Below are 27374 nucleotides of genomic sequence, written 5' to 3'. Positions count from 1 at the left end.
TAAACAAGACTCCGTATAAGAGTAAATTGGCTATGGTTTACACAGTGGAGTAACGCAAAACAACCCACCCCCTTACAAAATATGATGCGGGCGTGGCAGCGCCTGAATCTCCCATAGCTCTCAGATATTCATTGGCCTTGGGATGAGTGGAGGCCATTAGAAGGATGGGGGGGGGAGGTCCCCTGAAGAGTTCGGGGGACCCTCTGTGCCACAGACGGCATGGCTCTGCGTTATGCCTCTTGCTTTAAAAGTGTTGCTTACATAGCGCGTTGACAGCCCGTTGGCCGCTTTAAATTAAAGTGTACTTAATCAGTTTTTTAATCGTGTTATGCTATAGATCGCTGTAAAGTAAAATCATTGATGTAACTCCTGACTGAATCCAAGACCCTAAGGATCCCGCCTGCATAATGGAAAAAGCATGCAAATACCTATTTCCAAAAGAACACACCTGAGATAGAACGCTGACAGTATCGTACTTTCTATCAACAATCCTAACGGTCGATGTGAGCTCACCCAGCTTGTCATACAACTGCAAATTGCTTCAGAAAAATCAATATGCAACACAATTAACAGCTTCACCCGTTTTTGGGGGATTGATTACAAGATTAAGAAGGGGGTGTTTCAATCAGGCCGGTTTGGATGGTGTGCAAAAAAAAAAAAAGCTATGAAAATAATAACAGTTCCCAGGACCTGGAGCTTACAAAAATCAACCCGCGGAAAATCAAACATTTTTTTTTCCAATTGAAGAGACTGTCATGAAAGGCAGCATAAATCACGGGAAGAGCAATTCTGCAGGAATCGCGTTACAAGTGATTGTCTCTTATTATTTCTGCTAAACAGGCGGCAGCAGCAGCGTACAGTTCCAGAAACTGGGTGGGAGGGTAAACAAGAAGAGCACATTATGACCGACCTGCAGAAATATCTTCGGATGAGCGGGAAATGTCTGCTTCAGTGTTGGCGTTCAGGTCACGGACCTCTTCCAAGCAAACCACGACAGCCATGCTCCTATGCTTGTTTCATGGTACACAAATAGAGCCTTCAAACCCTTTCATAGAATTCCAAAAGACCGAGCCGGCTAGAAAGTGAAAGTGACCACGAGCAGGGAAATGTAAACAAGCGCGCGCAGACACACTAATTGAAAACAGATGACCCCTGCACACCGCTGCTTGCTCCCACAAGATGGATGCCAGCACAAGCACAAATGCTTGAAAAGAGCGGACCGATTCCTAACTGTCATCTCCTAGAGCAGCGCATGTGCGCTGCGCTAGGCTCGACCTAAAAAAAAAAAAAAAAAAAAAAAAAAAAAAAAAAAAAGGAGAAACCAGGGGTGAAGAAAGTACCCAAGAGATAAAGACAGTACAGCACTAAAGTTCCATGGAGAGGAAAGCAAGACTAGGCACTCTGGCTGGTTGGTATCCCTGCAGCACAGGGCTCCAAAGCCTCTACACCCCCCACCCACCCCCAACAAAAATTTAGCACTGGGGAGAGGAGTTTAATTTAGCATTTCGATTCATAGAGACACAACGTTGTCGCTACAGTCTAAAAATTTCGGATTTAGGGAAATTCACCTTGTGAACGTTTTAACACGCGAGACCATCATAACTCACAGGGGCTATTTGAATAAGCAGCATAATTCAAACAAGCCAAGAGTTGAAGTTTATAGTTGGGTGGTATTATCAGGTCTGCTGTTCTTGGTGAAGCGGGATTTATAGGTCACCTTGAACCGCAGACCAGATAACACTATCTTGTCTCAATGTGGTTTTATTTGATGAAATATGCGGTATTCCCAGTCTCCTATGTAAATATGGGGCCATGAGCCTATAGGAAGCTCAGATTAGTGGAGCTACACATGTCCCAATGTACATATATTGGAGTTAGTCAGCACCCACCGCAACCAAGGAATCCCGCCATGATCCAGAAGTCCCCAACATATTCCTCTGCACACTGGTCGCTATCCCTGCTGCAACCACCTTCAGTGGTGCACCACAAGATCTGTTTTTATTTAAAATTATCCAGACGGACCATTGAAAGTCGGTTTTAGTCCCTGGTATAGGTTTACCTTTAGTTCTAGAACAACATTTAGGAATAACCATCATAATTTTTGATTCAAGCAATACCTAAACTTAGGCACCAGATCTGGGGGCCAACCGAGTGCAAACCATCAGGTGAGAGCCCAGACATAGGAATCACAATAAGGCACATATCTGGATTCTATTATGTAAGGCGATAGTGCGCCTTGAGGACCTGGGTCTTCAGTTTCTTTCTAAATCGTAAGGTATCAGCAGTTACTAAGCTGTTCCTGATGCACGGGGCACAGATGGAAAAGGCCTGTTTTCTGCTCTTTATCTTCGTGCATTACTTTATTAGTTATAACAATGCATTCGTTCCTGGTACAGTGCTCACAAAGCCAGATGGTTACCTAGCATTTCATTTATTTTTGGTTCTTGGTGTGGTGCATCAAGACGCTGGGCGTAGGGTGGTAGAGAGGTTGACAACATGACTGTTCCAAAATGTTAACTCACACACTTCATAAAAGAAGTTAGGCTATTCAGATTGGCAACATCTCTGTAGTGAAGATTTGGGGAGACCAGTTATGAGAGATACGTGCAGGATGTTAAAAGACGTTTGGAAAGCAATGTTTGAGGTCCATTTTAAAAGGAGAATGTGTCATGGCCTCTCCCACATGGCTCATGAGAGCATTCCAAGTCTCTGGAGCATCTTCAGAGGAAGACCGTTTGAAGGCCAATGCCTTTCGAAGGTGCCAATATGGTGTCAGGTAGTTGTGCAACCACAACATTAGGGATGCGAGGACCAAGCCTTGCATTCTGGTGCTATATTCGGCTTTCGGAAGGAAGGTGTTAAGTTGAAATACATTTGCTTTACTCTAGAGTACTGTAAATAATCAGAGGCATGTTTTTGTTCATGCCAACAATGCTAAGCAAATGTACCCATCTGACTACAAGACACCTTGGAATCACACACATGAAATTTGCTATCTTGGTCAGCCAAAGCAGTTTACATTTTTGTAACTCAAAGGCAATCTACTAAAACTCATGCACTAAGCTAGGCACCGGCTTGTACTGTAATGTACTCGTGGTTAGTACTTAATCATAGGATCAATACTAGAAACTGTGTTGACAGTACAGCATATGTATACGAGTCCCGCCCTTCCTCATGGAGCTGGGTTCCATTGCCAAGTTGAATCCTCTGGTCAGAAATTTCAGCAATTCACAGGCTTATTTTACAAGAAACAGTGTAAAGACTTAACTGAATTGTGAGCTGAATGACCAATTTTGGTGCATTGGCCATGGCTGAGAGCAGTGATTGGAACTGTATCAGACCTCCATTCAACCACACCATCCACCCACAATCCGGGTGCCAAGGTAAGATGGAGATTTCTGGGTGGGGGAACTTGGGTCGAACACAGCCTAGTATTCGTGTTGCCAGCTGGATTATACAGTCTAACAGGATTACCTTACATTAAAAAGGGACAATTTCGTTTTTGTTGATTGTACACCAATTACTTTTTCAATACTTTAATTATAGATACAAGTCAACTGGAAAGGTGACAAAATTAGATAGTTGGTCAGCAAAGTAGGACAACTGGGAACTAGAAGATCAACGTGAGTGAAAATCCATGGTAGGAAAAGAGGGATGGGTGGGGGAGTCATTGGAACTAGGAGATAAGGGAGTGAAAATCCAAAGCACAATAGCAGGATCTTCTAAACCCATATGGATAAATGTGTTATAAAGTACACTGGTTCAGCCATCGCGCTCTGTTACCCTCTAAAGGTGTTCTGATTGAAGGGGGCAAGGGAGGGGGAGTGGAGTGGGTGCGGCTAGTGGACAAGTGGGAATATACTTTGACTTTCCTAAGTTGAGCTGTCAGACCCACCCTTACCTTCTTTTCCAGAAATGTCCTCCCCTCCACAGGAATAGGCTGAAGCAGACTACCCAAATGCTTTACCTGAATAGGAGTCAAAACGCAGTAAGGAAAATGGGATAAAAAGAATCAAACGCGAAAAAGGCCCTGCCTAGGTGGACTCACCAATAACATGCACAACCAATATAGCAGAAGCAAGTAGGTTTATAGAAACATGGGTCAAGTGAACGGATAGTGATACAAGACTTGGCAAAAATACATTTGACAATAAATGCCTAAATAATCTTGAAGGACTAATGGAGCCCAAAAAAAATGAACCCCATAATAATGGGGGAGGGGCAGCTTGAATTAGAAAGGGGAAGCCATGGAATGCTAGCAGGATCCTCATTTATAAAGCGACACAAAGATACCAAATTACTCACATTGGTGTGGATATCCATCTTAAGCCCCACTGCATAATCTCCTCTAGATCTCTTTACCCAAATGACTAATGCTATTCAAAAGAAGAGTTTCCAACTTTGGCCTGATTGCACCAGTGGTTGCACCAGAGAATGGCACAGCACAAACTAACGGGCAGGTAAAAGGCGTTCAAGCTGGAGCAGCGTGGCAAACAGCAGCCCAAGTGACAGTAGTGCATGAAGTGCAATGCCTAGACAAGAGGTTTGCAGACACCTCTATGGGTATGGTCCCAATTGGCACCTCACCAGGCCGAACTGCATGCTTGGCGCGTTTGGGCACAGAGTAGGACAATAACCTAGGCTAGCCTGCGACTGACCGCGGACGAAGAATTAAAGACTCTGAACGTGTGCTCATGCCCAGTGGACAAGTGTAGGCCCCCAGTGTACCCTCCTCGATTGACTCTTCCCCTTGAAATAATATCCAGGAGCCAGACAAGGGGGCAGGTCACCTACACATCCCCAGGTCTCCAGCTAGTCAGAGGGGCATGATCGCAGGGAGGTTAGCCACAAGTTAACCCGACCTGTTAGTCTTCGATATGCACTCTTAGGAATTGCTGGTCATCATCAGTGCATTTTACATTACGCTAGTATTGTGAAAATGTTACAAGATCTTTTCACTAAAGACACACCCCAAACATTTGCCTTGGTCAATTTAAGAGCACGCTTTTGCAGCTCTGAAAAGGTATCACTATTTCGAAATTTCTGAGTTACCCAAAATCGCTGTATGGTCATGAAATATACACCGTTATCCTCCGGGTGTTGGTGCAGGGCACCATGGAGTGTGGAAGTGAGAACTGCTTATTTCTTCAATCCCTCTGCTCTGGATAATGTGGTGCCACGCTGCACCCAGGATTGTGTGCAGGAGTGGCCCATAATGTTGAAGTGAAGTATTGTCCTTGGGGAACTGCTCACTGTCCTTGTACATCATATTGTGGCCACATGGTTAACCACTAAAATGCAGCACCTGTCAAAGTGCGAACTGTCTAAACACAAATGCCCCACATCGATCTCACGAATGCACCTACATCTAACTGACACTGCACGTTATGTTTAGGGTTCCCGACTTAGAAATGGCAAAGGATTTCTGTATTGTTGCTGGATAAGTTGTCTGCATCATACACAAAGGTGTTGACTGCCAGTGTTTACACAGCAGCTGTATTGATTACACTAACCCATGGTAGTATGTTGGCCTCTCAGAGACGCACAACTCTTGCCCGATTCCAATGATACCGCTGGTGTTGTCCACAATTTTGTTCTGTATGTGGATTCAACTAGGGTTTCTCATATCTGCAGGTTCTTGCATTAAACAGATCCTATCAAACCAGATACTATGTAGAAGGTTCCTTAATGTGTTCAAACTGCCAAAGAAAGTAACAATTGTTGAGTGTGCTGCTCGCCGATCTGCTCAAAGGGAAGTAACTAACAGTAATGCTTTGGTGACTGTGCAGCTAAGAAATTCAACTTTGATGTGATCTGGTACGAGTTCCAGACTACAGACCCAATTAAATCTTACAGACTCACAAGTGCAGGTATATTAAGTCAAATGATGGCTTGGAAGGGGTATGGGTGACATCCAGATGGCTGTGACACGCTAAGAATTGGTAAATGCTCTGTTCCAAGAATTCTGGTTCCAAATTTGGCCCACTTAGATCGTTGCACTGCATTCCAGTGATGGATAATCCGTTTTGCAATCATTGCCAGATTTGTTACTTATTTTCTCTCCAGTGCTTAGCAGTATTGTCACGTTTGTGCCGCTTGTCAAGCCTACATTATAGCAAAGAGCACCTGCCCACCCTGCTCTTTGGAAAACTTACTACACAGCCAAAGACTTCATTTAAATGTCACAATGCTGTTCGTATGTCTTTGACTTAGTACAGGTTTGTAGGTTTTCTGGATGGGTGGAACTCTACCCATATGCTGAGATGGAGCAGTTACTGTGACCAAGAGACCAATACAAGACTATGCCATTATCTGCAGCACTAGGACTGCATCCACATCAAGATTAACCGGAATATGTCCTCGCTTCAGCCCCAGTGATTAGGTCCTACCAAGCCCCGCTCATTTCCAACACTGCAATCGAGAGCAGAGGACTGGCCGCTTGGATCCACCCATCACACTGTAAATGGACCACATGGTCAAGAAAGACCTGATCGGCAATCAGAGTTGCTCCTGCCACCACAGGTGCACCAGAAAGAAGGCAACAAGGGTGCAGACCCTTTTTCCCATGGCTATAGCCTGCAACCCTGGTAGTTAGAAGTTGGCAATCTGCCTGATCTCTTCATGGTCGGGCTGGTGTCCCTCCCTGCAAGCTTGCTTGGTTAATCATGTGGCTGTGTCAGGAGGGGGCTATTTGAGATATGGAAGTCAATTGCACAGAGTCCAGTGCCTAGCGAGAAACAATCAATCGATGTACAAAGACCATACTTTTCTGCAGGTGCTGGATCAGTACAAACAGGACCTGACTATTTCTTCATGCTGGCGACTCTGTAGCCATTTACTGCAATTTGGGGGGGGGGGGGGGGAGGAGAGGGGGGGCTATGGTTCAGACTCAATGTAAATGGAAAGAAAAACGTGCAGATCTGTGCTTGCTTGGATACTTTTATTCCTGAACTCTACGGCTCATTTCACCCACGAAGAGGTGACTCTGCCTTTGCCCAGTCATTACCTTTAGCTGCTTAATATTAATTTACTATCAGCTGCCCGTGGACTGCTGGCAAAGAAAGGGCAATATTTTCATTGTAAACATTGTTTGTAATGTAACCATACCTAAACAAATTGATCCAACCCCTTTCCCAGTCTTTACCCAAGTTGAGATCCCAAGAACCACCTTCCAATATGGTGTTCATTAAGAGCGGTCTCTGGCTAAACTGGACCCTCTGTGGCAGCATAGGTTATGTCTGGCTACCATCGATTGTTCAGGATCACCCTACCCCGGGTATCGATATTCCATCCGACCCCCTTCCACACTGCGAGGGTGGAACAAAATTCCGAGTCCACAAGATCCTTTGCGATATGCCTGAGCTATACAGCGGACTTACCTATTAAGAGATTCACAAAGATGCTAATGCACAGGAAAAGGACGATTGAACGGCTTTGATTTCAACAGGGGGAGACTTGTCAGATCTGCGATGTGTGTGGCATTACTAACATGGAATACTGTACTGATACCCTACAGAAGTATCTGGGTTAATAAATAGAGGAGTATTAAAGACTCACATGATTGATGATAGACTTCTGACTCTGGTTGAACATACAAGTCTATCACCCTGCTAACCATTTAATTATTTTTGCACGTGTCTGATTACTAGAATTGGAATTCTATGGTGATCGTGGCAGTCAGGATATGAATATGACGCTTCATATATGCATCTTTTACCTATTGAACGTCTTGAACATAGGAGATGACGAGATGAATGAGAGAATGCCCTGATGATGTTCAGAGTGAAAAGTGTTTCAGAAAATAAACATGACTAGTTGATTTTAGTTGCAAGTCCCTAGTAAATGGTACTCCGTGTACCCAGGGCCTATAAATTAAATGCTACTAGTGGGCAGCAGCATCATAGTGCCATCCACTAAAGTAGCCTTTTAAAAGCATGTCTCAGGCCTCCACTGCAGTCTGTGGTGCAGTTTTAAACTGTTTTAAACCTAGTCTGACAACAAAATGTATCAGTGGAGAGTATCCGTCACATCTGGAAATCAATATCTGCACAAAGGGCCAATGGGTAGTTTGCCAGTGCTGTGCCAATTATCCAATGTCATAAGGTGCACTGGGGAGAGGGGGTAGAAGGAGCAATAATACTTCTGTAGTCCATGAAAATGAGCTCTCCCAAACTTCACCTAGATACAACTGCTCAAGTCTGCAGGATAGAGTTGTTGCTTGTGCATAAACTACACTACCAATTTCTTCTAGGGAAGATTTTACAGATGCGTTTATCACATGCAATATAATTAAAACTACATGCAGCATGCATACTTGAGAACGTGTGTCCTACGTGTCTTAGCAGTGCACTATCTTGTGTCAGTTTATGGTGCAAAAGCTAGGAAAGCACAATGAGATTCATGTTAGGAAAAGTAAGAAGGAAGGAAATTCAAGCGCTCAAGAGAACACGTTGGCAAAGCGGTAACAAGGTTTTACATCAAACCGTTTACTTGCATCATATTCCAGGCAGAGATGTGACCAATCAACGTAGGTTTCTACTACAAAGATTAGAAAAATAATGATATAAGCAAACATCATTTCTGAGGGGCGGGTATGACCTAGAGCTGGGTATGTGTGAACAAAATCAGACCGAGCCCTATGTCAATTATGGTTGACCGTGTCGAAAACGCCTGGTGTACTGATTTCAACATCAATGAATGACGTCTACATGTCCTTCAGCTGCAGGTGTGAGCGGCGGAAGTCTTGCAGCTACGTGCACGCACACACCGGCGGCCTAGAGGGGGTGGGGGTAGTTACAGGGCCTCAGCCAGCCTACAGACGACACGGGTCAGGTTTGTATTCCGCCAGCAGATCGTTCATCATCATAGGTCGGAAAGTGCGTCAGAATTGGGGTTGGGTCGGGCGCGAAGGAGCCGGGGGCTGAGGTATAGCCGGGCAGAAGCTCGGAGGGGCGGCTGCGCCTCGGCTCAATCACAGCCCGCGCTGCAGCACACCACGCTCGCCTTGTTGTTGTGCGGCGAAGCACCGCCCCTTCCCACCGGGGAGGACGGCCTCGCAGCAAGGAGTGGCGACAGGAATGCGGACTGAGCAGGAGATTACTGCTGGGAAACAAGCGGTTACAACTGCACCCCGGGGCACAAAGCAAAGCACATCACTCCAAAGAGCAGCGACTGTCATGGCACCCGCAGGCACAGCAAGTCACCGCCACGGAGTACCCACGTCACCCATGGTCCCTGGTCACGGCAGACGCCTCACAGTAATGGAACCAAGCATAGCAACATACTCCCAGCAGCCCGCCTCTCCCGAAATAACTAATGCATCGGAAACAAGCATATTGAAATGTTTTATTAAGCGCACACAACAGGAGCCACTTCGTAGCACTGTTGACAGTGGTACACTTCATATGTTCTTGTTACACCATAGAAACAGTAAATGTGTCGTGTAGAGCTACATTTGAGCGAGTTTAGTGTTACATTTCTGATGGCAAAGTACTGCACAGAGCACAGTGCTACAGGTGGGGACTGGCGGGATAATGGAACAAGAGGCAGACAATCCTTTCAGAGATACGGGCTGCCAGGAAAGAAGATTATGACGGTGTTAATCATCTAAACTGGACTCTACGAAAATACCTGCGGGTGCCCACGTCACAAGGGATGAGACTGGTCATGTTAAAGCACCCACACGTGTGTTATGTGCTGTTAGAAAAAGGTCTCAGGGCATCGAGCATCCTGCAATAGGCATCCTTTCACTCACGCCATCTCGGTCAGGGCACACGCTGGCAGATACGAAGGCGGCTCACAGCAGTGATGGGCTGCCCTGCCATATACTAGGACCCCCTAGTCACTCATAGGCCCTTTCAAATCGGCCCAGGTGCTGCCAGCCCATCACCTGTATCTACACGCTTGGTTAACAGATGGCTCCATTCTAAATTCCATATGTGTAAAGCGCGACTTTTTACCCCCAAGGGTATCCAGGCGGGGGGCCCAGAGTCATGATGCTGAGCTGATAACAGTGGGCTGTTTGAGATCTCCAGTCAAGGCGGGGCCCATTTATCAGCAACCCAGTGAGTGTCCTTGTGTCAGAGACAACTGCTCTTACATATTTTATTTCAGTTTACATTTTTGTAAATGGCATACTAAACCCACTTGGCAGTCATGCTCTACAAAATGCAGGGTTTGTAGACAAAACCCAATCCCGAAGTCCATTAAAGAAGTTGGAATTCACAGTGACAGTTCAACAGATGGCAGAGCTGCGCACTGACACACAAATGAAGAATGAAGGGAAAGAAAACCCGGGTTCTAATAAGAGTGTTGTAGCTATCACGGGTGCAGCAGTTTCAAGTGGCAGTGGGGCGCGAGGCACCCGTTGACCCCCATTTAGGACGGTCTTAACCTTCAATAAACGGAGCAGGGTGTTTGCCTTTGTCCCAATGACCACCCTCGAGGCTGTCCTAGTAGAGAAGTTATTAACCAAGAACCAGGATCCAGAATTTTAAGGACTTTGATGCTGAAAAATTAATTTATAGATGGGGTCTCAGCCCTGCCCCGTTATTGCAGAGTCAGCCATGACAGTTGTATTAATAGTTGGAGCTACATTCTGGATATGCCCCATTTTATCCTTCAGTGAAAACAACTTAATTACACTCGGGGGCAGGTGCTGGGTGGGGCTCTGCATTAAATTGTAGACCCATGTACCGCAAAAAACAAACACAAAACACGTCTACCTTTTCACGACTGAGCGTTTCACTGAGTGACAATCGTTCAGGTAGATCAGTTGTATTGTGGAGGCAAACTAAGTTGAGAAAAGGTGAGGTTAGGAAAGGAGAGGTCAGGGATATAAAACGCTACTCCATAGGAAGGCGTTATAGTGGTAAAGGACGTTCGTTGTCTTATCTTCGTGTAAGGACGTTATGGGGTGTATTATCTCATACATCGCGCCGCTCAGGCAGGCAAGGATCTTTTTCTGGCTTTGCATATCTGAATCTGTTAATACAGTCGGCGATTCTACAAACCAGGGATGGACCAGACACTACGTGATCCAATACATTATAGTGAATGGGCCGTTAGAATGGACTTTCTACATTGTACATAATTAAAGGCCTCCGGTCGAAGGACTGCTCCACGCATGTGTACGATGTCAGGCAGAAAGGCGCTCCAGACACATCATTTCAGTGCCTTAGTAAACATTGATTCCTGGTGAGAAAGGGGCGGCCCTAAGAGTGGTGTCAAGCGAAGGAGGCCCAATCTCAGACTTTAAAACTACGGGGGCGTTTTGTTTTGCTGCTGTAAACAGTGAGTCAGACCTACTGATCCGCCGTGCACCCGCAATTTACCATCTGATGCAATCACAAGTTATTCATCGCACCCTAGCAGTGTGAGCAGTCGCTCCATCATTAGTGTCGCCTCCCCGCACAAGCACCGCCCTCTGGGAATGTACACATTAAAACGCATTTTTATCCATTAGCACTCGTGATAATGCATTATTGTGTTGCTAATTAAAGAAATACAACTCCAGATGCTGTACGTTACTAAGGCTGCGTGAAATGTTGTCGTTTACACTACTGTTATACACTGTTTAACACATGGGGGGTACCTGTACTTGTCGTTTCTGTCGTCCTCGCTGCAACTGCCCCCTCCTTCCAGGGCACCCGAAAAAGGGACGTAGCAGTCTTCATCCTCCACCGCCTCTATAGCAACCGTGATCTGCACCTGGGCGCTGCGCTCGGGGGCCAGGCCAGCACTCTCCCCCTCACTGTCGTCACCGGGACCATTGGTGACAAGGAAACGGCTACTGCCTCCACGGGGGGCTAAACTGTTGTCACCTTCCTCGCCCTCAGCTCCGATGCCCATGGTGCCTGCTTCGAGGGTCAGGCTGACCGGCCTCTCGCTCAGCGGATCGCCGGAACCCTCCAGGAACGGGCCCGACTCGCTCTCTGCCGGAGGCCCCATCGCCGAGCGGCACGCGACTGTTGAATGCTTCCAGGACCCGAGGCAGCCCTCCTCCACCGCTGGGCTCTTTTCAGTGCAGCCCGTGGGGGGCGCCTCCGCCTCGGGGACGCAGCTCGCTTGTGCCGGGAGGTGGCCTTCCAACTCCTCCTCCGGAAAGGAGCAGTAATGCAGATTACGGGAGTTGTCGTGCTCTACCCCAGGAGAGACCTCCCCTCGCACCTCGGGGTCGCCCTCCGCCCCCTCCACCTGGGTACAGCCGCCAAGCTGCTCGTGTACCAGGGAAGGACCATCATCCTGTACAAGGACACATCCCTCCCCTGGCGCTCCGGGCCGGCCCTCCTCTTGAATTCCGACGCACCCCTCCTCCGGAACCCCGGAGCAGCCCTCCTCCTGCTCCTCTGGGCGGCCCTCCTCCTGGCTCTCTGCTGCGCAGCCCGCGGTGACCACAGCCGCCCCAGCCCTGGCCGGCTGCTCCAGCTCGGTCATGTGTGCCAGGGGGCAGGCCCTATGCCAGCCCAGGCTCTTCAGCAGACTATGCAGTAGCAGCGGGGCGGCCGGAAGCCAGTCCCAGGCGCGCTGGAGCCTCCGGAGGTGGTGGCTTAGGGAGCCGGGGGAGGCATGCTGCGGGGTGATGGACGCAGAGTCTGGGGCGCTTAGTACGCGGTGGCGGCGGGGGGAGGCGCATCCAGCCGCCGCCGCGCACCCCCGCCTTCCCGCAGTCCGCCAATTGGGCCAGGAGTCTGGGAGCCGCTCCCAGCCCAGCACAGCCCGGCCCCGCTTCGGCAGCAGCCAAAGCCAACAGCGCAGGAAAAGCCTGAGTAGCGCGAACATCCTGAGGCGGGGCCGCCCAGCCCCTGACGGGCTTTATACCCTTCCGGCCCGGGGTTCAGGGCCAAACTGTCGAATTCTGTACCTCCACCTCCAGTGTCCTCTCTGCGCCCCATGCTGTGTCCAGGGAGACTCTCATTCCCTTTATGTTTTAGTCTGCTCCGTTTTATACCCAAAAGGTAGCTTCTCTTCGCCCCAGGCGAGAGTGCCTCACACTGCCTAGGGTCACCCTGGCTCTATACCTTTATCACAGGTCTCTGCCCCAATGTTACTGTGTTTCAAGCCCGGTTCATGCATAACCAATGCCTTGGGCTACTTTAAATGCATGGAGATAGGGGGACGGTTGCTATCGCTGTGCAATGCAAATAGAAGTACACCCCCACTATATCGAGACCACAAGATACAGTAATTAGGAGGTTACAATGTATGTTATGGTAGAAACTGTGAAAAAGATTTTGCAACTGCAAGAAAAGTAAGTGAAATTGTGCCTACAATCATATGATATGTATCTTAGTAATGGTATGTTTTATTTTCTTTCTGCTGTGACCCTATTATTAATTTATGGTCAGGACCATTGGAATTATACGGCCACGAAAAACTAAATTGTGCGGAAGAGTTGACTAATTTATGTTGAAAGAAAAGGAAAATTATGTTACATAAGGCAACACATTTTGAGATAGTATTTGTTAGACCCGGCTTCTTGGGCACCAGAACACTCAGGGGTTACTTTCTCCAATCGCATCAACTGGAGTGTTCCCCGCAGGTGTCCCGGGGACTCATACTAGTGGACCCAAAACTGGATAACCAAGTAGTCCTCTCCAGCACTTGACTCTCTCAGGGTAGCAAGACAGAGCAGTCCAAGGCTTACTCAAGGAGGTGAGGTGGGGTTAGAGATCCAGAATACAGTGCACACCGTACTGCCAGCTGATAAAATCAATGTCCAGTCAGTGCTTTACTTTTTATAAAAGAAAAGTACTTTAATACACACAAGAAAACTATACTACACATAAAACTAGGATAGACAGTGACAACCATATGTCTCTACAAGCCCCTGGGCCAGAGTTCTGAACCCAAACAGTATTATAGCGCCTAGATGCCAAGCACTATAAAACACAATTAACCTGAAAACACACAATTAGCATTGCATATTACAGACCATGTTGCATAGGGTTGCTCTCATTAGCTAGAACATTTATACCAATCTTTGGATTGAAAGGATATAGTTGCAGTATATGATTTGAAGTCAAAGGTTCTTGATCAGCCCCATAACCCCACCCAAAGCAACAGAGGTGCCCTCCCGTCCTGAGTGAGGACACAGCTCTAGTGACGTCATGGATCTGATCACAGGTGCCTGATGTCTTGGCACAGTTTACTGGAATCCCGCTAGTCCAGTAGCTACTGGCTAGCTGTAGGAGGGTGGTGGCTGGACAGAGTGCCAGTTCACACTGATACCCCCAGAGATTGCCAAAAGAAAGGTGGGGGCCTGTTTCACTGGCCTTTATTTCCCAACTACTGCTTGTACAGGCTCTGTTAGACTTGGCCTTTTTTGCAGGGTCATCCCCGAACTTTTTGCCTTCCTCCTGGTATTTTGTAGGTCTCGCCTAGCGTTGCAGAGCGCATGCGATGCTCGCTCTGTGAGGCTTCTTGTAATCAAGCAAATTTCAGAAGTGGAGTCTAGGCTCCGTCCCTTCTTTCCATTGGCTTGCGTCATTGTACATGCTAAACCCTGGCTTTCCATTGTGAGTGAGGCTTTTTAGTCACTCCTTGTTACCACCCTGTCTCCTTTTGGCCCCGCCCACACAGACTGGATCTTTTACTCGCAGCGTGACACGGTGTCTTCTAATTAGATGCTAAGCACTTTTTTCTTGTTTAAGTAAACCCAGCAAAGCACACATTGCATTTGGCGAGCAGATGTTTGGAGGAGAACGTGGCTTTCTCAGCCCTAACTTCCCCTTTGGCCCGCAGAGAGGGCAGGCATCGAGGTCCTGGCCCCACCTGCATTGTTTTGAAGTGGTATCAGCGCAAGAGATGTGGCGGACACATTTCCTGTTTGTCCTCCCCAATGAAAATCATTGCTGATCGGTTATAATAAAAGCATTTTACGTGTTTCATATTGTTCCCTCTGGAAAGGCCATCTCTCAGAGGTTCTTGTGAAGCATCAGTGCCCTCCCTCTTTAACATGGTGTTTGCTCATGTTTTATGGCTCAGGTGTCACAGAATGCTTGCTGCCGGATCGATAGCGCCAGGATCGGTGTCCACTTGTGTTGAAGTGCGCTCTCCAGCGTCCTCTGCAGGCTCTGGGCTTTGCAGGGAGTACCGACCAGTGTCAAAGGCGAGGCTGCCCGCTCCCAGCACTGCCCTGGGATGCTGTTGTTTGCAAAGGTTAGCCAAGACTCTTGAATCCCCTGTGTCGAACAGTAAAGTCTGGACACAGATACAATATATTGAATAAACCAATGCACTTACTAACGATCAATATTCAGCCAGAGGTTTTGTTTGTAGATAGAAGATAGAACTCAACTTCAAAAAACAGTTTAATAGAACATTTAACCTGACAACAGCAGTGAATATTAGAAGGGCCTGGAATACTGCAGTGCCATGACTGGGGGGGGGGATACTCTCGGCCTGGCCTGCTACCAATCTCTGCAGCCAACACCCACCGCAAACCAAAACCAAATACGATAACCGATAACCCACCGAGAGGGTGTCACCCCTTTACTGTTGTGCCTATGGAGATTGAGACCAGACTTGGGCGAGGGTCCACGCAGCGGTTGAAGCGCATAAAAACAAGCATTTGCAATGCGATAGGTCTCGCATTTGTGAGAGTTTAAGCTACTAGCATTACAAATGAAAATGCCTTTTATTTGTTTTAAAAACCAAAACATAAATAAAAGACATTGTAATTTACAATGCGTATAGCTCAAACTCGCGTAAATGCGAGACCTATTGCATTGCAAATGCTTGTTCTGACCTGTCGTTGGTGATTTTAGGACTCTGTGCACTTTATCACCGCTGTTCAGTGTTAAAGTGCATGAGCTCTCTATGGTAAACTTGGTAAGATTGGTCTACACCTGTTTGGCATATTTAATTTACCTATCAGTCCCTTGTAAAGTGGTATCTCATATACTCAGGGCCAGTAAATTAAATGCTACTGGTGGGCTTGCAGCGCTGCTTGCGCCACCCACCAAAGTAGCCTTTCAAACCTGTCTCAGGCCTCTGCCATTGCAGGGCCTCCTGTGCAAGCAGTTTACTGCTGCTGTGACTTGGCACATACATTGGTTGCTACGTCTGTGACTCCCCTTTTACTATATATCATTCACCCCTAGGTAGCTCTATGGGCAGGATGCGGTGTAGGTAAAAGGTAGAACATGTGCCTTAACTGTGTGGCATGTCCTGGTAGTGACAAACAGCCTATTTGGTTTCTCACTGCTGTGAGGCTGCCCTCTCATATGAATGCATCGGGGATTCACAGATATGTGTTTCAGTGGTAATTCCAGATATGAGAGGGGTAGCGTGATCAAGTCTGGTATGTTTGGAATAGTGGTGATAAATGCTGTGTAAGGGTGTTTGCAGATTTATTATCACTATTTTAGAAATGCCACTTCTAGGGAGGGAAGAGGTGTGGCGCAGCAGCCAGGGCAACTAACACACCGGACGCTGGGGATCACAGTTCGATCCCCGGTACTGGCGGTAGGTCAGCCCAGCACCATGCCTACTCCCTGTAGGTGACTGCAGGTGGGAGACAGGCTGAGTGCATTATTTTCTTCCTGATCTGCCCTCTAAAACCAGTGCGTGGTGAGCGCTTCAGTTCCCGTGACCCGTGACCTGAAGTGCCTGGGAGAGGCATTGTGCCTGTAGCAGCGTGGAGAGCGCTCCAGGATTTCTGTGCCCTGGGGGTTTGGAGCCTTGATGTGGGCTCGTGTGGCATGATTGCCTGGCAGGCGCAGAGAGAGAAGTCGTGCCGTGACCAAGAAGCAGACGGAGACCTCGCTCCGCAGTTACCAGAGGGCCGGAAGTCAGACAGAGTCTCAGCCTGACTGTGGGTGGGACCTGTAACAGTATAAGTGGACACTGAGGGCAGGACTTGCCCGTTACAAGAAGTCAGGCAGCAGTTGCCTGGTTGTGGGCAAGGTGGTCAGCGCGCTTTCTCTGTGGCTGAAGAGGCGCCCTTGTCTCCACTTCAGGAGTCTGGCCAACAGTGGTCTGGGAGATCCTGAAGGATCCTGGATGCGCCACAACATGGGGGCAGTAGCTCTTTGCTTCGTCTGCACTGGGTGAAGCAGTGCTCCCTCTCGCCAGTTAGGGAATAAAAAGCAGGTGAGGCGCCGAGTCGGCGTCACCATACGTGGCTAGGGCAGCAGCTATCCCGGGTGGTAGTGGGCAGCTGCCGGAGTGACTCTTGGCCCCACAGCCCTACATTAGGGGCAGAAGCCTTGTTGAGGGTCTCTCCCTACTGAGGAAGGGGAGTAGCTTAGTAGTCCCCAGGGGGGAAGCAACTACTCCGGACAACCCTGCATTCCAGGTGGGAAGCAGAGAGGCGCTGGGACTGTGGATTGGGGGGGGGGGGGCAGTGGGCTCCCAGAGATATTGTTGCACGTGGGCAATTACATTTACACCTGAGAAGGGCTAATGAGATGTGCACCGTGGTAGGTGTTATTGTGGCACACTGTTGCTAATTAGGATCTATGCCTAAAATGCTATACTAAGTATTCTCCTACCAGTGGTTATTGGGTTGGGACAACTGTAATTTTTGTGATTACGATATGTGCACTGCTACTGATGGTTTATGCATAAGGTGTTTGTGCTAGGGCACCTTTACTGGTAGTTACTGGTTGTTTTCACCAGCTGTGAATTATGATGGTTATGACAGTGGCCCAATTGGCCCTGTGGTGTATATAATTCTAGTAAAGTCATACCAGGTGGCACAGTTTATATATGTGATTATGTTCTAATGTATTTTATGGATAATACAAAGTCTATTTTTACATAACCTTGTGTGGAGTTTTTTTTGGTGGTGTGCCTAGTGTGTTTCTGCTGTGTGTGTGTGTGTTGCACAAACACTTTACACATTGCCTCTGGGATTAGCCTGACTGCTTGTGCCAAGCTACCAAGGGGGTGAGCAAGGGTTATCTTCAGCGTGTAACTATCTTGCCTTGACTTGAGTGGTGGTTTCTGCCTGGCTTAGGCGCATCCCCTAGCCAACCAGAAATACCATTTCTAACATTGGTTGTCAGCGGTGAGGATAGTACTTGCGTTTGCGCAGTACCACAGTGACGCATGGTTGCACTACATTCTCTACATTTAGACAAATCATGTGTATTGGGATTTTGCCTGATTTTCTCTCAAAAGTCATTTTTATTGTATACTCCTGCTTCAGCTCTTTTACCTAGGAATGTTATTGTTGCACGTGTGGGTTAGTACCTTGCCAAAATGAAGTCAACCTTTAAAGTTGAAAATCTGGCAGATTATACAAGTGAGGATTTTGAGGGCTTCTGCAGACAGTGGAGGTTGCGAGTGATAGATGGTGAACATACATATCTGAACCTGCAAAATACTGTGCTGTTCTTCTTAAGGGATTACTATGAGAAAGTGCCAACAGGGAACCCACATTGTGGGCCTAGGCTATACCCGTAGATCTATGAAGACTCTGAGTGGGAGGGTTTCCCGTCCGCATACCAAGAGGGTGGTGGTTCTGAGGGAGACCCTGGAGAGTCTGAAGAGGAGGAAGGAAATGACTGGGCAGGCACGCCAGTAGGCAGTGAGCACCCTTGCTGGGTCTAGTGCCAGGAGTAGTGTCTTCTCCCTTTCTCTGTCCCTAGAGGAGTTGGTGGACAGGAAGGAAGAAAGGGAACATCAGCTGGCTGTGGAGAGTCTCAGATTGGAGCATGTCAAGGAGATAGCACAGCTGGGTGTGGAGGAGAAAAAGTTGGAGACTGAAAGGGTCCTAGCGCAGTAGAGGAGGGCGGAGGCAGAGAGGGCTTTGCCAGAGAAAAGCTAGCTCTTGAGGAGTTGTCCCCTGAGTGTAGTGTTAGAGGTCTGGATTCACCAGTGAGGGTGGAGTCCAGTGGTGGCAGCAGTATAGAGTTCAGCATAGGAAGTTCCACTCCCAGATCCCAGAGCATGGTACCTAGTTCCCAGGAAAAAGGTGTCACACCTGAGGGGTATAGGTTGAGGTTTAGGGGAAATAGAAGACTGTCTCACCAGTCTTGAGGGAAGTTTGTGGATAAGTGTTGTGATGCACTGGAAGGTTGGGTGATGGGTAGCACAGCAAACAATTTTGAAGGGCTGTTCAATCTGATTGTCAGAGAGCACATGTTCCATTGTTGTTTTCTGGGGCTACGCCAACACCTGTTGGAGTGTGAGTTCTCTGATCCCATGGAGCTTGCACGGGAGTCAGACCTCTGGGTGAGTGCCAGACAATCTGAAAATGCATTTGGGAGTGACCCTAAGGGGAGTGGCTCAGGTATTTTCCAACCAAGAGTGGTGGGAAAGGTTCTTAGTAGCCCAGATAGGTCCCGGTGTAGTAGGAAGGGTAAAGTGACTCACGTCATGTCTCAGCAGAGAAGGAATGAGAATAGGATGCGTCCCAAGGTGCCCAAAACCCAGTCTCAGGGCCTGGAGGGTTCCCTAAGTGAACACCAGGTGGGGAGCCTAGGCTGTACTGCTAGGCCATCCATTGAGGGGGATCTCCTAGTGTCAGGAGAACATGGAGCATCTGTAAGCAGAGCTCCACCAGTTCTGGTGTCTGGTGGTTCCACTCCTGAGTGGACGGTGCAGAAGTCCAGATGGAGGGGTGAGAGGGGGATGCGGTCCCCAGTGGAGGAACCAGTGGGCCAGGGGCCAGCCTTAAGGGCTGAGCCTGCTAGGAGTGACCGTACTACCCCCCAGTCCAGGTGGTAAGCGCGGAGGCGCTGGGACTGCCGATTGGGGGCCAGTGGGCTCCCAGAGATATTGTTGCACGTGAGCTATTACATTTACGCCTGAGAAGGGCTAATGAGATGTGCACCGTGGTAGGTGTTATTGTGGCGTATTGTTGCTAATTAGGATACATGCTGAAAATGCTATACTAAGTATACTCCTACCAGTTGTTACTTGGTGGGGACAACTGTGATGTTTGTGACTACGATATGTGCACTGCTACTGATGGTTTATGCATAAGGTGTTTATGCGAAGGGCACCTTTACCGAATATTACTGGTTGCTTTCACTAACTGTGAATTATGATGGTTATGACAGTGGCCCGAATGGCCCTGTAGTGCATATACTACCTTTAAAGTCATGCCAGGTGGCAAAGAGTATTTATGTGATTATGTTCTAATGTGTTATATAGATAATACAAAGGCTATTTTTATATAACCTTTTTGGAGTTTCTTTTGTGGTGTGCCTAGTGTGTCGCTGCTGTGTGTGTGTGTTGCGCAAATGCTTTACACATTGCTTCTGGGATAATCCTGACTGCTCGTGCCAAGCTACCAAGGGGGTGAGCAGGGGTTATCTTCAGCGTGTAACTCCCTTGCCCTGATTAGAGTGGTGGTTTCTGAATGGCTTAGACGCATGCCCTAGCCAACCAGAAGTCCAATTTCTAACAGGCTCCCACAGGGTAGGGGAGGAGTTTAGAGGGGATTTGATCTCACCTTCAAGGACTAGAATCAAGCTTCCCATTCTCTGGCTCCCTTTGATGTGCGGCAAGCTTCCTTTCCACACCAGCTCCCTTGATGTGCTGCAAGCTTCCTTTCATCACCAGCACCCTTGATGCATTTCAATCTTCATTTCCATATCAGTCCCTGCCTCCTTCTCTCTCCCTCCCTCCCTCCCTCCCCTCCCTCTCCCTCCTTCCCTCTCTTTCCTTCCCTCCCTCTCTGTCTCTCTCTCCCTCCCGTCCTCTCCCTCTGTCTCCCTCCCTCTGTCTCCCTCCCTCTGTCTCCCTCCCTCCCTCTCCCTCCCTCCCTCTCTCTCTCTCTGTCTCCCTGTCTCCCTCCCTCCCTCCCTCTCTCTGTCTCCCTCCCTCTCTCTTCCTCCCTCCCTCCCTCTCTCTGTCTCTCTCCCTCCCTCTCTCTGTCTCTCTCCCTCCCTCCCTCTCTCTGTCTCCTTCCCTCCCCCTCTCCCTCTCTCTGTCTCCCTCCCTCCCTCTCTCTGTCTCCCTCCCTCCCTCTCTCTGTCTCCCTCCCTCCCTCTCCCTCTCCCTTCCTCTGTCTCCCTCTCCCTTCCTCTGTCTCCCTCTCCCTTCCTCTGTCTCCCTCCCTCTGTCTCCCTCTCCCTTCCTCTGTCTCCCTCCCTCTGTCTCCCTCTCCCTCCCTCTGTCTCCCTCTCCCTTCCTCTGTCTCCCTCCCTCTGTCTCCCTCTCCCTTCCTCTGTCTCCCTCTCTCTTCCTCTGTCTCCCTCCCTCTGTCTCCCTCTCCCTCCCTCCGTCACCCTCTGTCATCTCACCCCTCACCCCGTGTGTGTGTCAGCCCTCAGCCCGGCTGAGACAGCTTCCCAGCGCGCACACACAGCTGCACTGAGACAGCTTCCCAGCGCGCAGCACACACAGCCGCACCCGAGTACTTCACAGGTCTTTAAAAGACCATTTACATGTTAATAAAGCTTTGTTGTATTTCACCTCTTAGGCCCCTGCATCTCCACTTTGACAACCTGCATCTCCACTTTGACAATCACTGGAATCCCCCGGCCCGACAGAGCAGAGTCTGTGTCCGGGCTGCTGCACCCGGCAGTGTTTGCTAACACTATTTAATTTTTTTTTTTAAACACAGGTAGGATGTCTGCAAGGTCCGCGGGCCATCCTATGAGTAACCGTGGTCTATGTGTTCCTAACTCATGTGGTATCTGACCCTATGGTGTTTTTAGGAGCATGCATATTCCCTCTGGCCATGAGTGCTTTATTGAGGCGATCTCCCCAGACCATTGTAACGTCGCTGCACCTATCTGTGGGATTGATCAAGAGTTTCCTGCCCGAGTGTTTGCCTGCCAGCTATGCACCCTCCCACCTGTGACCTATAAATCAGCAATTCCTGGGCCTAGGTCTCAGGGCCTGCCTAACTACATATTTTCGAGTCGAGGTTGATGTAGAGTTTACTACGGGTGATTCTGTTAATAAAGACAATATTTAATTTTCATCGATGTGTGTATCGATTTCCATATGAAAAATCCCCCCCCCCCCCCCCCCCCCCCCCCAGTTGATTTTTCAACTACACTACCTGACTCATGCATTTCGACAATTACTGCATTCAGGGCCTGTTTACCCTTAAGTTCTCTATTGACAACCACTACCTCCCTATTTACTTGTATCCTACCCAGTTTGAGGACTGCATTTTTACAGCAGGTGATCCCCAATTGTATAACCCTGTATACCAATATAAGCACAATGATAACTGGCAACCGTGATTTACATAAACTGGATACCCATCGTGGGAGCCAGGATAACCAATTTGAAAAACCACTTTTGCTCAGGAGCAACTCCCTCTTCACAAATGCTTCTTTGTAGATTATGCAGTGCTTGAATGGCAAGCATCAGTGTTCCATTGTCCATGTCATTCCTTGGGATGAACGTGAACAGGAGGCACCGATCTTGGCACAGAACCCTTTCTTGATTGCGATCATAAGTCCAGTGCATAAAGGTGCTGAATTACAATGAAGTGGATGGCTCACATATCTTCCTTGATCGAATTGAAGCCAAGCTCAGTGATGTTTAGCATTTTGAGCATTTTCCACCAGGCTATTTGCAGCCGGTGGACATTAGCTTTTGTCTGCAGGGTGAAGAAGCGTATCGACCCAGCCCCCTACCCCCAGTGGTGCTTCCGTGAACAGCCTAAATTCTTGTGGAATGTCTTGAACTGAGCCCAGCCAAAATAGTCCACCACTCGCAGCAAGGTGATCTTTTTCCTTAATGGGTGCCGGTGCAAGTCTGTTCGCTCTTCTCCACGAATGACCAGGGTCGGGTTGTGCAGTGGGACCAGGGAACACAGTTCTCTCCATCCAGGAACTAGCTGAGTATAGACATGCTCGCCGTACTGCCAATAAAAAATCCGCAAGTGTGGAGGTGCCCCATTGCATATCTGAAATATGTAGTATCACTCTGTAGTTAGCATTTATGCACATCCGAAGCGTTCCTTTTCCTCTGAAACATAAGGAATACAGTGTAAGTTTCTATACAATTAGGGGTTGGCCTTTCACCTTCTAGCCAAGTGTATCCACCTACCTCAGTGTCCCAGATTTCTTGACATGGATTAGTCATACTTTCATTAACCCTCCCCCATGCGACTCATTTCCCTTTTTTTTCCTGAGCTGAACGGCCCTACATAGGAATTCCATGTCGGGCGACCACTTGTTAAAAAAGACTGCCTGAATACACTAAGAGCCACTCTCTGCCCACAGAGGAATGCTGGAGCAGACATGTTTGTGCACTGAACTGGGGGTTTGGCTAGCTCCAAACATCTCTTTACTGGAAAATCTTGTGCCAAATAAATTCTTCCCCTGTGGTGCCCTTCCTAAGCTTTCTGTCCAGCTCGGTTTGGATATCAGTGGGTTCAGTGAATATGTATAATGCTGTTGGGTTGGTGTCATATCGGGTTAGGTTTACAACTACCCTATGCAGCTCTATCTTGTTGGGTTGGATCTTGTCCCTTATCCTACATAGGGAGCTTCTTGGGACAAGTACAGTCTATCTGCTTCTACCGCGTGTGGGATCGACGAGGAGACATAATATGACCTGGCTGATGCTTGGGAGCTGACTGTGGTCATGTGCTGATACCGTGTGTTATGTAAAAGAGTGCTGTGCAGTGAATATGGGGATGCTGGTGTCCTTTTTATTGTAATTGTAGGTGACGTGCGAGGGGTCCCTACGCAGGAACTATAGTTCCCCATTAGTGAATCTCTTTTGACTTGGCATACTTTCGGTAGTACTCAAGTGTGGGATTACCCATAGTAGGCGGATCGTACATAACCATATAAATATACATAACTTTTGTTGTGAGACTGCAGTTTGAGGTATGGGTGCCCTAGGAGTCATCTGTGCCCCTGGGGTGGCTGTATTTCTTAGGACCAGTAAAACAAATTTGCAGTTTTTAGTTCAACGGTGTCATCGCCATGAAAGGGTTCAACTGTACGTTGAAACGGTATACCTTATCAGGTGTTAAGCAGAACCCTCACTGAAGGCCATGGGTTTTTCCTCCTTCCATTGGCATGAATCCGAAAATTTCCTTTATTCCCTTTAGGTCGTGGGGACTGATGAAAAATCGGGGTTGGTGCACTTGTTTTTTCGGTTACCTGTTTTGAAATAACTTAGTTGTTTGTTAATTCAGCTAGTCACATTTGCTCTGTTATTAATGGTTTTGGAGACCCTGTATTTTACCACAGGAGTGTGATCCTGTCAACCTACTAGTCGCGATCTAGTGAGGTATCGGAAGGCAACCCCTGTTAGAAACATCTTTTAGTGATTTGGGGAGTGACGATAATTATTATTCTCTAACCAGATCCTATTTTTATAAGCTGTTAAGCCCCCATTATCCCCCCCCCCAATTGTACTTGGGTAGTTTAGGAACTTTTAACATTTCGATTCTGAGTGATGAGATCGGTGTTAGGTATGTTTGTGAGGTGGACTCATGAGTACAGAGAGGGATAGAATTGTGGCTTTTAGCAGGAGTCCTGTGGGTGCCGCTAGTTATGCCAAGGGTGCCAAGTCTGGTGCATGCCTAAGAGCGCAGGTGCTGTGCAGCCCCTTCCTGAGGTTATTTTCCTGCTGGGGGCTACTTCTTTTTGATATTAACTCTAGTTGCTCTTTCTATGCATTGCGTAGTTCATTATTGCTAAATGTGCGTCGAAATGGGTGAAGAGGGGGCGTGTTGCCGTTTGGTGTTCCTATTATTTGCCACGTGCCTGTTAACATGTTTTTGGTGCTTGGGCACTTCCCTGTTCCCGACACGTGGTGAGTAATGTGGTCCTCCCTTGTGGCCTCAGAAACCAGGTTTTGGTGATTTCGACCCTGCCTTTTATCTGGAATCTTCCTTTTGGGCTGATTTATGCACATTTTTTCCTTTTAGTTTAGTTTGGGTGTTTCCCTGAATCGCAAAATTCATTGTTTACCTTGCCCCTCAGGGAGAGGGTCCAAGGCTACTCTGTGGTTCTTCCCTTCCTACCTATACCGCCCGTGGGGGTCCAAATTCTGGGCCGACTGTTTTCCTGGGTTGTGCTTGCAAGGTTGGAGCGAGGTGAGTGGACTATGCTTGGAAGGAGGTTGAGCCTGGAAGGTGTGCACCCGGTGCTATGGAAATGTGCTTTTGAATGAGCACACCAGTGCAGGGGTCTCCCTTCTCCCTTAGACCAACAAAATAGAGATTGGCACTGAAGCTGGAATTCAAATAACAAGTTTATTAATCACTCATGAGTGAGACTACATCCACACAGCCCTCTCAAGTGCTGCCTGAGGTAGTGCATTTAAGTCACAGAACACAGGCCTTATATCCAGCTTTTTCTGCACTGGTAAGCATGTGGATAAATAGAAGGTACAGTCCTACACAGGATTAGTTACCGACAAATATGGGCAGATGGGAAATCACTTAGTCAGCAAAGTGGGAGGGGGAGCAGGAGTGCTTATAGCAGCACTAAGAGATTGACAGTTGAGTCTGAGACCAGGTGTTCTGGCAAACCACAAATTCTTTAGCATGCATATTGCTTTTAGCTGAGTCAGGAAATCAACTAAAATAGACTGCACAGGCAGGGAAAAAGACGAGCAGCAGAGGATGGGATGATTACAAAGCCAACAAAATGGATGCCATAACCAAGATGGCTTCAGCTCATGCTAACAGAAATTATTTCAGATTTCCACAGTGCCATGCGATCCATCTGGAGCAGGGGTAGAGACTTGGGAGCCTATGTCCTTGGCACTCCCCTCTCCCTCGGGCCACACGCTGCCTTGAAAGGTTCAGTGAACCTCCGACTGGAGTCTCAAGCTCGTCATTTCACTGAGGTAGGGTGACCAGATTCCTAAAGTCCCAAAAATTGTGACATTTCATAAAAATAGGAGAAGGACTACAATTGTGCGTCACAGAGGGATGCAGAATGCCTTGAAGGCAGCGTTCACCAACAGAGCAATCACAGATTGTGTGCACCAAGGGCATAAAGGCTAATTCAGTGGGGTCTCTTCCAAAAACCTAGGATAAATGCTTGATCCACCGAAATCTGCTGGGACAGATAATAAAACAAGCATTTGCAATGCATTAGGTCTTGCATTTACGCGAGTTTAAGCTATTGGCATTGTAAATGACAATGCCTATTATTTTAGTTTTTTAAAACATAAATACAATGCCAATAGCTTAAACTCGCTTAAATGCGAGACCTATTGCATTGAAAATGCTAGTTAAAACTTCAGCACCGGCAAGACCAGGTCTACTTAAAGCCCTGCATAGATGCCAACATTTATTGTGTAATGTAACTGTTAGCATGTACGGTGATGAAGTGACATGAACAGTCAAGCCCGCTTTTGTACCACTTGTAAGAATCCGTGAGTGCCATGACAAATGTAACCGTACTCACGTTCTACGATGTCTGCCCTTCTTGCTCTTCGTAAAAGTGAAACCACAAATGGTACTGTAAATAAATGGACGCCGCTTGCAAGTACGGGATTTATAAAAGAGGTACTGACTTTTATCTCGCAAATTTTTCAGTGAAATAACGTGAACATCCCATTCTAAAATTACCGGAATAACCCTGCCCATCTCTATCCTATAGGGGTAAATATCTTTCCCCAAGTGAACTGAAAGTCCGTGGTCTCTGCATTTAAATTGTTGAATCCTCCCAATGTAAAATGGCCCCCACTATTACTTTGTTTGTGTGAACCATGCATAACGGAAGTACGTTCCATATGTGAGGTCGAGGCTTGACTCGCAGGCGCTCACAGTGCAGGGTTAGGACTGTGAGTGAAGTCATTTAGTTTTACCACAGAAAGGTGGCGGTTATCGGGAGCCTCAGTACGGAGAGCCTGAGAGAGGGGAGTGCGGGCAGGCGGACAAAAGGGCACGAACGGGAGTGCAGGGGCCGAGAAGGACGGACTGCGGGAGGGGGGAAGGCAGGGGAACAAAATAGTGCTTGAAGTAAAGGGGCCAGTAGCCATGGCAGGATACAAATGACGACATGGTCGTCATGAGGCAGGACTAACAAGCCTAAAACTTATCGGAAGGCTGCATTTAGGAAATAAGCTAATAAAAAATATGCACGAGAGTGGGCGGAGCTTCCACCAAGCTTCCACGTTCTAGTGTATACTGCATACCACGCAAATCGCGCGGCACATGCGCGCTGCAACGCTAGGCGAGACCTAAAAATGGGGCTGTCTGAGCGAATCCGGGACATCTGGTCACCCTATGCTGAGGCCTCTAGGATTATTGACTCTTGCGTGTTTGCGCTGTGAAGTTTTTGGGGGTCTTACCATTACAGGCACAGGAAGGACCTTGGTTCCCGCTACCGGGGATGGCTTAGTTCCTAACTGAAAGGGAGGCTTTCACCGCTTCGAAGGCTTTTGGAACATTTGGGGATGCTGTCTGGACTACACACCATGAAGGAATTGTTGGGTGTGGGCATGATGCTCGAAAATGGGGACCTTTTTACTTTGTG

The 27374-nt window shown here is 48.0% G+C and overlaps 1 protein-coding gene across 1 annotated transcript in view; it reads right to left on the bottom strand.

Annotated features, from left to right (window-relative positions):
* The window catches only part of LARP6 (La ribonucleoprotein 6, translational regulator), a 59872-nt gene extending 47059 nt beyond the window's left edge, over nucleotides 1-12813 (bottom strand). The window contains exon 1 of the mRNA XM_085644060.1: nucleotides 11594-12813. Within this exon, the coding sequence (XP_085500186.1) occupies nucleotides 11594-12780 (1187 nt within the window). The 5' untranslated portion in view covers nucleotides 12781-12813. The remainder of the gene's footprint in view (nucleotides 1-11593) is intronic.
* Nucleotides 12814-27374: the final 14561 nt, after the last annotated feature.

Source organism: Triturus cristatus, chromosome 3_1 (assembly GCF_964204655.1).
Source record: "Triturus cristatus chromosome 3_1, aTriCri1.1, whole genome shotgun sequence".
Lineage (NCBI taxonomy): Eukaryota > Metazoa > Chordata > Amphibia > Caudata > Salamandridae > Triturus > Triturus cristatus.
Note: the sequence above shows the minus strand (reverse complement) of the source record. Positions and strands in the feature narration are given on the sequence as shown.